At 33.6% G+C, this 11,980-nt stretch overlaps 1 protein-coding gene across 1 annotated transcript; it reads right to left on the minus strand.

Annotated features, from left to right (window-relative positions):
• Positions 1–1,139: 1,139 nt before the first annotated feature.
• On the minus strand, positions 1,140–11,148 carry LOC149566380 (uncharacterized). Its single transcript, XM_089816465.1, has 3 exons — positions 11,026–11,148; positions 10,425–10,661; positions 1,140–1,311 (listed from the first exon to the last, which is right to left on the minus strand). The coding sequence occupies exons 1-3, from the start codon at positions 11,146–11,148 to the stop codon at positions 1,276–1,278; spliced, it is 396 nt and encodes a 131-aa protein (XP_089672591.1). The 3' UTR covers positions 1,140–1,275.
• Between the last annotated feature and the right edge of the window lie 832 nt (positions 11,149–11,980).

Consider the following 11,980-nt stretch of genomic DNA (forward strand, 5'->3'; position numbering starts at 1 on the left):
ATTAAATGATCAATATAACATAACTTATTCATTAATTCATATTAACATAGTAGAATTATATCGTTAGGCATGCATACACCTAAACATCATAAACATCATCAATAGGGCATACTGAGCTATCTGAATGCATATAACCTAATCATTAAAGTATCATAATTAACATCATCATCATAAGGTGAAACACTACGTACCATCATTAGTAAAAATTAACGTTTTAAACAGTCAAGGTGATGTAGTAGTTCTCGAATCATTGAGTATTTAAAACATGAATGAATCAGTTAATCTCAGTTTCTATTAGGACATTCAAACCATAAAACATTACTTTACATTCGTTCTAATCTCCTACAACATATTTAATAAAGAAATTCATATTTAATAAGTACATGCGAGGAGGGACCTTACAAATAGGAATGTATCGAAGAACCTTATGAGACACCTTTTTTGTCATTTGATCTGATTGATATCTACTAATGTGACAATTAGGGCATTCTGTTGCAAAATCATGTTGTTTATGATTTATAATATAATCATTGGGGCATGCATGTATTGTTTGATACTTAATTCCAATATCTTTCATAATGGTCGATAATTCTCGGCAAGAGTGAGGTAGAATGTTTGATGGTGGTAACAAGCACTCATCTATCAATCTATGGTAAAACATTGTTATTAATATAAAGAACATTAATGGTACGTTAACATAGAAGATGACAAAAATGACACTATACCTTAGCATACATTAGATATACCATTCATAACCTTGAAGTTCACCAACAACAATACAACAGAGAGAAGTGTTGTTTGGAGCCTTGGTACAAGAGCTTGTAAGCCTTTTCAATTACGATTATATCAAGGTTCTCTTCATCATCATCATTAGATGCACGACTATCATTGTCTTCATCATCTTCATCAGTTGCGCCAGTGAAATCTTCTTTGAACCTATTCTCTAGCACATCATCAATTGCACCAATACCAACATCTTCAATTGTGTTCTCTGTCTCTAGATCATTTTCTTCCATGGGAGCATTGCCTTCTACTTCGATATTCACACCACATTCCACCAGTTCAAAATCCACATTCACCAAAGGACGAATATAATTTCCCCCTTCAATGTGATCATGTTGCCTACAATATCTCTAAGCTATTGTGATTAGAATTCTTCAGTTCTTTAAACCTTAGCATTTTTTGCAAGGACAATAATGTTTTCCATCATCGTTTCTTTTGAACCGAGATCACAATCTAGCAATTGTCGCCTTATTTTGTTTTAGGTTCATATTGTTAGATGTGGACTTTCTTCACAAGCAAATATTTGAGCTGTAAAATTATATCAAATATAAGAATACAAGCATTATTAGTATCTTGTATATAATCGATAATAATAAAATAATTAAATATTACTATCTCTTCAGTAAAGATGGCATCTAAACAAATCAAATGAATTATACAATATAAATATTGGCATTGATTTTGAACAATATTATATATTGGCATTGATCAAGAAACACTGGGGGGTGGGATAAATTTGACTTTCTAACATGCACGATGTACAACCAAGGTCTTCCCAAGAAAACATAATGATTAAGAGATCCAAGCATCACATAAATAGGAGTAGCTATAATAACTAGACATACTTGAATATGTAAGAGAATGATGCCTATTTATTTATTAGAAACATTATCAAAGTCCTATATAGGAATGTTATTAGGTTTAATGGTTGAAATATCAGCTTTGGTCTCTTTCAATACGTTCATACTAAAAATATTTAACCCAAAACCATTATCAATTCAGGTTCCATGAAGGTGATTACCATTAATAAGGACAATTAGCCTAAGGGAATCATATTGATCTTGAAATTCTTTAGGAGACAAATAATCTTGACTAAACATGATTTTAGGTGGGATAGGAGTAGCATTCATGCATTGGAAAAAGGAATGTATCTTATATGTTTTGGGAGGTGGAGTTGGAAAAGTAGTTAAAGATCTTTGCAAGGCTTCATGATATGTAAGAGAAGTTTGAAGTTCCCAAAGAGAAATCTTGGCTGAAGTATTACATAATTTCTCTACCATGTCATACTCCTTTCTAATATTTTGAGGAAGATAAGGGGGAGGAAGAATAGGTTGAGAAGGTGGGAGAGAAGTAGAAACAACTAGATTATAAGGTTGAAATTCTAGGATACATCAATCAAAAAATTAATTTAGAGAGAATTTCTAGGATACTTCAGTCAAAAAAACTATACGTTATTATAAGAATCTTTAAAACCTTGTAACAAATGAAATATGATTAGCACATGATAGGATGCCAATTCATGAAGATTCATAACATAGAATTTTTGTCTTAGTCTTCTTTTCCCTATGAGAAGGAATTGTAAATGACAAGGAAAGGAGAATGTGATCTATGAAAGTAAGTTCTAAAATGGAATAAGGATAATTTACTCACCATGTTATATGTCTCATTTAATTAAAGTTAGCTTTCCCTTTTAATTAAATAAGTAAAATTCCTCTTATTATGTGCACATATTTCCAATTTCTAAATTCAAAATAAAAAGAAATTAACTCAATTTAAAGTGCACACTATTTTGGAAACTTTTAAAACCAAGAGCACATGGATCACAAACTAAAACATTTGCACCATTGCTCATCTTTACATCTTTATTGTTCATCCAAAATTTTCAAGTCCATAAAATGAGACCTCTACCTTGGTTAAAAGGATCTTAGTATTTTGCTTAATGTTATATTGTAGAAGATGGAAGGTCAACCATCTTGGATGAACTCTTTGGGGATTTGAAAGGTGTTCTACTACATAAGCAATAAATCTCATGAAGAAAATAGAGAATAAGATATAGAGAAGAAAGGTGAAGGGTATGGTGTGTGTTGTTTTGTATAATAAAAATTAGTTTTTTTTTTTTTTTTTTTGTGAAAATCTACTTGTGTACTAGTATTTAACTGTAGTTAATATCTTCTCCCGTATATCGTGGTTGTGATGATTCTTAAGTTTCATATATAGAAAAATGGAGGCTAGAACTAATTCTGATGTTAAATGGATACCTAGTATTAAAGGCGTTATTACCAAGGTCTCAATACTCATTATGCACACAATAAATTCTACACACTTTCAGATAAAACTGCCATAGTGGCTGCTTGCTTTCTTTGTGTAGAGATTAGGGAAGGTTTAAAGGTTTTTGTTATTGTGTGAAATTGCCCTCTCATGTGTCTACACCATAACCCTGATTCTTATAAGGAATGGACCAAGAATTAATGAGTATTTGATGTTGCATGCAAAATACAGTGAATCAACATCCAAGAAATTTGACAGAGGCTCAAGTATAGTTTGCATGGTGTTTGGAGGGTTGCAGTCATTCATGGGATCTTGAAGAACCCTTTGGAAGAGTAGAATAGGCAATATATTGGAGTTAGGAAGACAATTACTATATTTTTGTTATGTATCTTTGCAAATGAGAAAAGTCTAAGTATATGAAGTCAATGATACGAAGACTAAGATATATGATAGCAACGCTATTTTATATTTTTGTTCAGATTGTATGAGTGTCTGAAAAGAATATGTGAGTTGATTGTGTTTATACTGCAAAATATTTCCAAAGAAGCATTAAGTCCAAACTTCATATATGAGGAGTATAGTACTTTAGAGAATCAGAATTGATTTAAATGCAAGTCTATGGGTGTCATTGATAAGAGATAAAACAAAAGGGGCTTATTGCCAAGCAAGTGTTATAGTAAGGTTACAGATGTGTCAGAGATTGCAGATGTGAAGTATGATTTATAGTTGGTTTGTATTGTAAAATCTAAAAGTTGTAATGAGTGATTTTTGAAATCTAAGAATATCATTGTCAATCTTGAAGGTAAGTCTATTTTGCCTGATCCCTATCATTCATGTTGTTGAGAGAAGAAATTCAAACTATGGCTCAGAGTGTGATCAAAAGGGATTGTAAATATTTTTTATCATGAATCTCCCAAATAATACTAAGTCATTGGTTAGTGTTGTGAAAGATATTGAAAGTGTAAGTCTTCATAATGAGAATAGTCACCACCCAGCGTGCGTACTACACGGTTTGGAAAATTGGTGAAGTATGTGATGGAAGTGACCAACTGCGTGAATTGTTTCTGAAAACATAGACTATGTGTATGATCTATTTGATGGAAGCCATGGCTTATCTCCAACTTGTAGGAAAGAAATCAAAGCACACAGTTATAAGAGAAATCAATAATCTAGATCTATGGTTAGTTTCACACAGATAGACAAGTGTTTGAATGCCAATGGAATAGAGGGGTTATTACCCATGATATATTTGATGAAATGTGCATGAATGATGCTCATGTTTACCTTACCCTGTGCACCGACGATGATATATTTGATGAAATGTGCATGAAATGGTTCTTCACACAATTATGTTTAGAACGGATCTGACCATTGATATTCTGATTGAAATGGAAAAGAAAGAAGGCAGATGATTCGGTCTCAAATTAGATGAGACTTTGTTAAAGTGTGGGAAATAGTCTCAAAACCCAACATCGACCAGCAGTTAATATTTCTTCTAGGTATGAGCTAGTGCGGGTTTGTAATAATCATTGTAGTTTTGTGTCGTGTTGGTTATAAGTTTTAAACTCTGGTGTTTCTATAGGCCTAGTATGCACCTTGATGATTCATAAGCTAAGTTATATAGGTCTTAATTGGGTTTTGTAAGTTGCTTATGTTTCCATTAATCATCTCTTTTTTTTTTGTGTTGATAATTGTTATGCTATCTTCTCTTGAGAGATTCTACAAGTATCTATCTCATTGTTAAGAGTTTTTCCGAATAACGAGATTGATTTTATGATCATGTTCATGTCAGATTGTATGAATACTAGGCACTACCAATCAAGCATGTAGTCATAGATGGCTTTAACTGATGCCACTATCTTATCTTTTATCGCATAATACACAATATGGATTCCTTGAACTCTCTCATCATAATAGTGGATCGTGGAATGCAAATGTTAAAAATAGTGATACATAAGTACTCCTAGAAACATACTTCTATTATTTGAACTGTGGAAATCCCCTATTTTTTACTTCACTACTTTTCTTTAGTACCTTTATTATATCATTTCAATTGATTTGATTTCTAAATTATGAAGTTACTTCCCATTCCAATCAAACTAATCAAAGATTTTATTTTTAAAACAGAGTAGAACAAGATCTTTTTGTCTAGTTTGGAAATTTTATTATACTCTCACTTTTTCTTCTATCTAATTAGCAGGAAAGAAACGGCCTAACTTCGACATTTAACATGTCACATGCATTTCAACATGCTACAAATGAATTTCAAATTTTAGAAATAAAAAACCTAATACAAAAAACTTATGAATTTGACTATATAAACAAACCCTAATACATTTCATTGCCAAAATTAACTACTAACACTTAAGATTCTTCCTTTAAGAGCATTTCATTGCTACTAAAATGATGCGTTAACAGTAAAAAATTGCTGAGAATTGCAATGGTTGCCAATGGCCCTAGTTGTAAGCTATACACAACCCCGGTTCGAATCTCGGGCCAATTCAGTACACTACAAGAACATAAAACATCACATTGTAAAGTCACAAAGCAAAAGGATTTTAAGATAGAAACTCATGGATCATAAGCTACAAAGTAGTGCCAGTTCGAATCTCGGGCCGATTTGGAACAACAAATTTAGGTCGAAAGTTGAAAGGTTTTCGTGACGGAAAAGCCACCATCAACATATAAAAACCCTTACCTTCAATAGTGCTGTAAAAATCTTCCTGAAGCCTCCCTCCCACATGCTAGCACTTTGCCATGTGAATGAATGAAGGTTCACTTTTTTTTTAATATCCCCGACAACGTCAAAATTTCAACGCTAAACTTAGCTATCGTCAAAATTTTGACGTTATCGGGATTATATTTAAAAATAAATAAATTTGACAAGCCAAATTGGCTTGCCATTGAAAATTTAAGTCAAAAATGACCCCCAAATGTATTAGCGCCAGTTATTGATCTTCTTGTTTGTTCTTCCCAAAAGAGGATCCTAAGATTTTTCTTTCTTTGCATGTTTTTCTAGGGAGATCCATAGATATTTGCAAGGGAAGCATCCTTTTATGTACCCCATTATGTTGTAGATGTTGTTTTTCATTTCAGGTTTGGTGTTAACGAAGTAGATTTCTAATTTATTTGCATTTACCTTTTGTCCAGAAGCTTCATATATCTATGTATGAGAGATTTGAAGTTTTTTGCTTCTTCAAATGTGCTTATCCTCGTTAGGATGGTGTCATCTGCAAATTACTGATGAGTGATTTCAGGGAGATTATGGTTGACTGTTATACCTTTGATATTCCTTATTGTTTACCTTTGATATTCCTTATTGTTTGTGATAGTTCGGTAGATCTTCCAAATGCTTCAGCCATTACGACGAATAGGAATGGTGAGATGAGATCTCCTTGGCGAATCCCTCTTGAGATGTTGAAAAAGCCTTCTAGGGAGCCATTAATCAAAATAGAAATTTTAGGTGTGGCTATGCAGTTGAAGATTAGGTTGACCCATTGTCGAGGAAACCTAAAGGATGCCAAAATTTTACAAAGGAACCTCTAGTCTACCATCTCATATGCTTTTTGTATATCCAATTTCATAAACATACATTCTTCCTTGTTAGTTTGTGCTAACTGAATCGTTTCTTGAATGATGACTATTCCATCTAGTATAGATATGCTTGGGACAAAACCAATTTGTTCCTCTGATATGATTTTTGGGAGGACATTTTTTAATATTTTTGCTATAATTTTGGATAATATTTTGTAAGTTGTGTTGCAGAGTGCAATAGGCCTAAAGTGTCCTAGATCCTCATAATCTAGTTTTTTTTGGAATAAGAGTTAGAAATGTATGATTAATTTTGAAAAATAACCGTCCTGAATTACGGGTTGCTTCAATGGCTTTCCATAGGTCTTCCCCTACTATGTCCCAGCATTTCTGTAGGAAGAAAGCCTGAAAACCATCGGGTCCTGGGGACTTACTAGGGTGCATCGAAAAAAGGGCATCTTTAACTTTTTCTAGTGTAATGGGTTAATTAAGCATTTTGTTGTCTGCTTCTGTAATTAGTGGTGGGATTGATTTCAACATTTCATTTTGTGCTTTTAGATTTGATGACTCAAAGTTATTGAGGATTTGTGAGTAGTAATCTACAAATACTTCTGCTATTTTGGCAAGGTCTTCTTCAATGAATCCTTGTTTGTTTCTAATTTTGGTGGGTCTTCTTCAATGAATCCTTGTTTGTTTCTAATTTTGGTGATTCTCTTGATATTTCTGTTATTTATGGTGCTACTGTGAAAGTATTTTGTGTTACGATCCCCTTCTTCCATCCATGTTTGCCTTGATTTCTATTTCCAAAAAGCTTCTTCTTTTTCGAGAATTGAGGCTTGTTTCCCTAATAGTTCTTTTTCTTTTAGAAATTCGTCATCATCCATTCCATATTTTATGACTTCTTCATTTAAGTTTTTCAGTTCATTTTCATTCTCTAACTTTTCTTCGAATATATTCCTGAAGTGTGTTTTATTCCATCTGAGGATATTTTATTTTAGCAATTTTAGCTTTAGATACAAAATAGAACATTTCTGATCCCTCGAATATGCCTTTGTTCCACCACTTCTCGATATTTTGCATAAACTCTGTATCTAAAAGCCACATTTTTTGCATTTAAATGGATTCCTTGTTGGTTTCCAGGACTCTTCAATCTCTAGTCTAGCTGGGAAGTGATATGACCCTGCATGTGGTAAAATTTTGGCTTGAGTTGTTACATTCAGTGTGCTTAAGTATCCTTTGAGTAAGAATATGTCTAGTCATTCTGCAATGTTGCTGAAGCCTAATCTTTTGTTATTCCATGTGTACATTCCATTAATGGTTTGGATGTCCAATAGGTTATTTTCCTCTACCCATTCTTTGAAATCCAGAGATGACTGAGAGATATTTTGGATTCCTCCTGATTTCTCATTTATATTCAGAATTGCATTGAACTCTCATCCTATAAGAATCATGTCATTCAGATGTTTTTCATGAATTCTTTAATATCTTCATGCTGTACTTTCTTATCTGCTGTTTGTGTAGGTCCATATATGTTAACACTTGAACAAACTGTGTGTTATTTCTGAGATATTTGATTCTGCCTCCCATCCAGTTTTTGGTTTCTATGAGTTTGGTGAAGTCAATTATCCTTAGGTTCCAAATCAAACCTACCCCTCCTGAGGCTCCATTTGATTCAACTAAGTCTGATTTCCAGTAACCTAGTTTCTTCTTAAGTGTGCTTCCTTCATCTTTCTTAAGCTTAGTTTCTTGGATTAATTTGATTTCATATTCAAATAAGGTTAAGTTGTGCTTTAGTAGGCACTTTTTGCTAGGGGCATCAATGCCCCTAGCATTCTAGGCAGTGATCTTCATAGTTCCATGGGAAGCCTCTTTCCCTTCCCTATATTCGGTACTTCCAGGATTTTCTTTTGATTGATTGCTTGGCCTGAGACATTTCTTAGTTCTACCAAAGATTTCCTTCATCTCTTCATTTTTTCTACGCCACATTTTGGTATTGCGTTGCATTCTTTATTCATAGCTATGCCCAAGATTGCTGGTGTTTTTATTAATATTTTGTCTGATTGAGGGTGGGAGATTCTTTTCGTTTATTTTGAGATCTTCCTCCCATTCTTTGATTAACTGATCTTCTATGTTAAGATCTGTTCCTTCCTCTTTATCCTGTGCTACTTCAATGTTGGAGTTCTTTTCTTCTTCTGGGGCCATTACTTGATCTCTAATTATCCCAAATTCTTCCCAATCCATCGTTTTGAATGAACCATTCCCATCTTCGGTCCTATGACTATTTTCTTCTTAGGTTTCATTTTCTGTAAGTTCAAATGTGTCCAGAAGGGATTTGACTTCCACTGGTATAGCTAGGTTTTCCTTGCTGAGTTCCTCTTTGTGTTGCACTGGTGTTCTGTGGGAGTCTTCAAAAGGATATTTTCCATTTGCTGGTGTTTGCCAAAATTTGAAGGATCTTTTCTTGGCTCTTCTTTTACTGCTGGCTTTTTCCTCTTGGATATCTGTCAAAACCAGGGAGTCTAGAGTTGGATCCTCCTTTTCTGAGGAATGTTCTATGTTTGTATCTTTGATTATGCTAGTGTTGATTATTTCTTCTGCCTCTGAGGCTGTCTTATATGATTCCTCTCTGGCATTCCTTGCTTCCCCAGTTTCTACCTGATTGTTGTGGTCTTCATCCTGGAGTTTCATTGTGGACTCTGTTGAGTAAGGTATACAATTTTTAGCCTTCTGTCTTATCTCCTGGTATGAATTTGTTAGAATTGTTCTGTTTGTTACACACTCTGTCTGATCTTGACAAATATTTATTATATTTGGATCCTCTGCCTTAGTTTCCAATATTTGGTTATGTGCTTCTTCTCATATTGACAGTTGATCAGCTATGTCATTATGAATCAGTAGAAATTCATCTATTAATCGATTATATTTCTGCAGGCTTGCTTTAATTTCTTCTATTGATATTCCGTACTTTTCACATTGTTCACAGAGCTTCTTTTTTCGTCTTAGTGAGCTCAATATGAGGGCCTTCATAATGAGTCTTCTGGGTTGCCACTTCCCAGATTGCTATAGGATTTTCTTGTTTGCTCGTTTCTGCTGCTTCTTGGTGATTTGTTGGGTTGTCTATTTCATAGAGTATTAAGTTTTCTGGATTCGATTGTGTGTGTTAATTTATCATCGACGTTTTGGATCACACTACATGATCCATGTGTATTTCATGTCATCTTGAATTTCACCTTCTTCTACATCTTCTTGAATCTGAGTGATTATACTCTGAAGTTTGAGGCTTCATTAAAGGAACCTCTGTTATGAGATTTGGTTACAATTTGTTCATTCAAATCCTCTTTATTCATGATGGAGATTTCTGAGTTGAGGCTTTTTTGTTTGTTTCAATGAATTCTGATAAGGGGTATTTTGGAGACTGTATTTTTGAAATTATGGAAATATTGTTAATATGCCCTTCATATTTTTCATATTGGATACTATACAGTGATCTGTTCATTATGATTTTATTAGTGTCGTTGCTTGTACTGTTTGAGTCTAGTTTGATTAATAGTTTAATATTGCTATGTTTATCAATGTGTATTTCTATTGGGTTTCCTAAATTTATCCCTATTCTAACCAAAACGTGCGTATGAAGAATTTCTATGGGGATGTTCTTAAGAGGTAACCCATACCGGGAAATCAAGTTGATGGAATGACTCTTCTGTTAGGTTAGGTTGCCATTTAACGAAATTAACTAGATATCCTTTGTAAAAGCATATAGTAAGAGAAAAAAGAGCATTTTTAATTGGTTCATTTTCACAATGCAAATAGACTAATCTGGGAGATACAGAGGTTATACTTACCTGTGAAATGTTCCATCTGTTCATCCAATCTTCCAGGGTTTCTTTCCTGTGTGTAGGGTCGCTCCAGAATGCATAGATTTCTTTGCTTTGACATTCCGACCACTTCTTTTCGCTTATGTTATTGCTGATTATGATGGAATCTTCTATCTTTACTGTGACAGGATTCAAAATTTCTAGGTTTGGGGTTTTATTATGGGGCGATGGGATTTTCCTATGAGGTGGGATGTAAGGGCAAGGCTTGATTTGTGGGGTAGAGGAGATTTTTGCGGATTTTTTTTTCTAGATAATCTATGGCAGTTTTTTGTAGGTTGCTGGCTAAGGTTTTCCCAAATGTCGTTGTATGCGCGAAGGTCCCCAACCAACATAAGAAATGTTGTTGGGTCATTGGGGGTTTGAATCTAAGCAATTCGAAGACATTGCCCTCGCTGGTTGGGTTCTAGCCCGTTTCTGGTCAGGGAGATTAGTTGGGATGTCTCGGTGGGTAATACAGGAGGAGTTAATCTTGGGGTAGACACATTATTTTGCAATTTCCAGACCGGGATGAATGGCTATGGGTTAATTGGATTTACTTGATTCCTTGGCTATAGATCTAGAATCTTGCGGGCGCTTTTGTTCTCTGCTGGAGAACGCCTGGCTTTGGATTGGTTTGCTTTTTTCGCGGCTGGGATTCCTTCTTCCATCTGATGGGTATTTGGCCCTTCGTTTTTTCCTTACCGTCTTCCATTACTTGCTTAACGAAACCCTATCTCGAATGGATGTGCCGCTCAGTTTCGGTTGAAGATTGATACAAGGAATTTGTTTGCCCTGTTTGTCTTTGATCTCCTTTGAACGTTGATCATTAGCCCTGGCTAGGGGGCAACAGCTATCCAGGCAGGAGGATAGACTGCCCGGATGCCCGCATCCCCCTCCCGATACCGGCCCCCTGACAACTCCATGACACGCCATGGTGGGCCTCCCGCCTCGAATTCGCAGTTCTGCGATTGATAGAACTTTCTGCAATCATCACAAAATTAGTACTGTTCGAATATTAATCACGACTTGGCAAATCGTTCGAATTGGCGCCCGTTTACACATTTTTTCAGTATCTATCTTCTAATAATATTTGTTTACATTTAATATTATATTTACATATTAATAATATTAATAATATATTTACATAATTAAATACCTTTTTAAGTGATTAATATATTTACTGTTGATTAGTATATTAATATATATTATATAATTATTAATATAGTATTCAATATGATTATGTAAATATATTATTAATATATTTATTACTTATAGTGATTAACATAATATTAATCACTATATTAATATTTGCATAATTATATTAATTAATATATTAATTAGTATATTAATATATTGATTAATAATATATTTACATAATTAAATACTTCTTTTAGTGATTGATAATCAATATATTAATTTATTATTATAGTAATTTAGTATATAATTATTTAATTATAGTGATTAATATATTAATAATTAATTGTGCATTTAATTATTACTTTTACATAATTAAATACTAAATTACCTTTTTAAGTGATTAATAT

The sequence above is a fragment of the Cupressus sempervirens genome, chromosome 3 (genome assembly GCF_028749045.1).
Source record: "Cupressus sempervirens isolate cs-2001-9-10 chromosome 3, ASM2874904v1, whole genome shotgun sequence".
Lineage (NCBI taxonomy): Eukaryota > Viridiplantae > Streptophyta > Pinopsida > Cupressales > Cupressaceae > Cupressus > Cupressus sempervirens.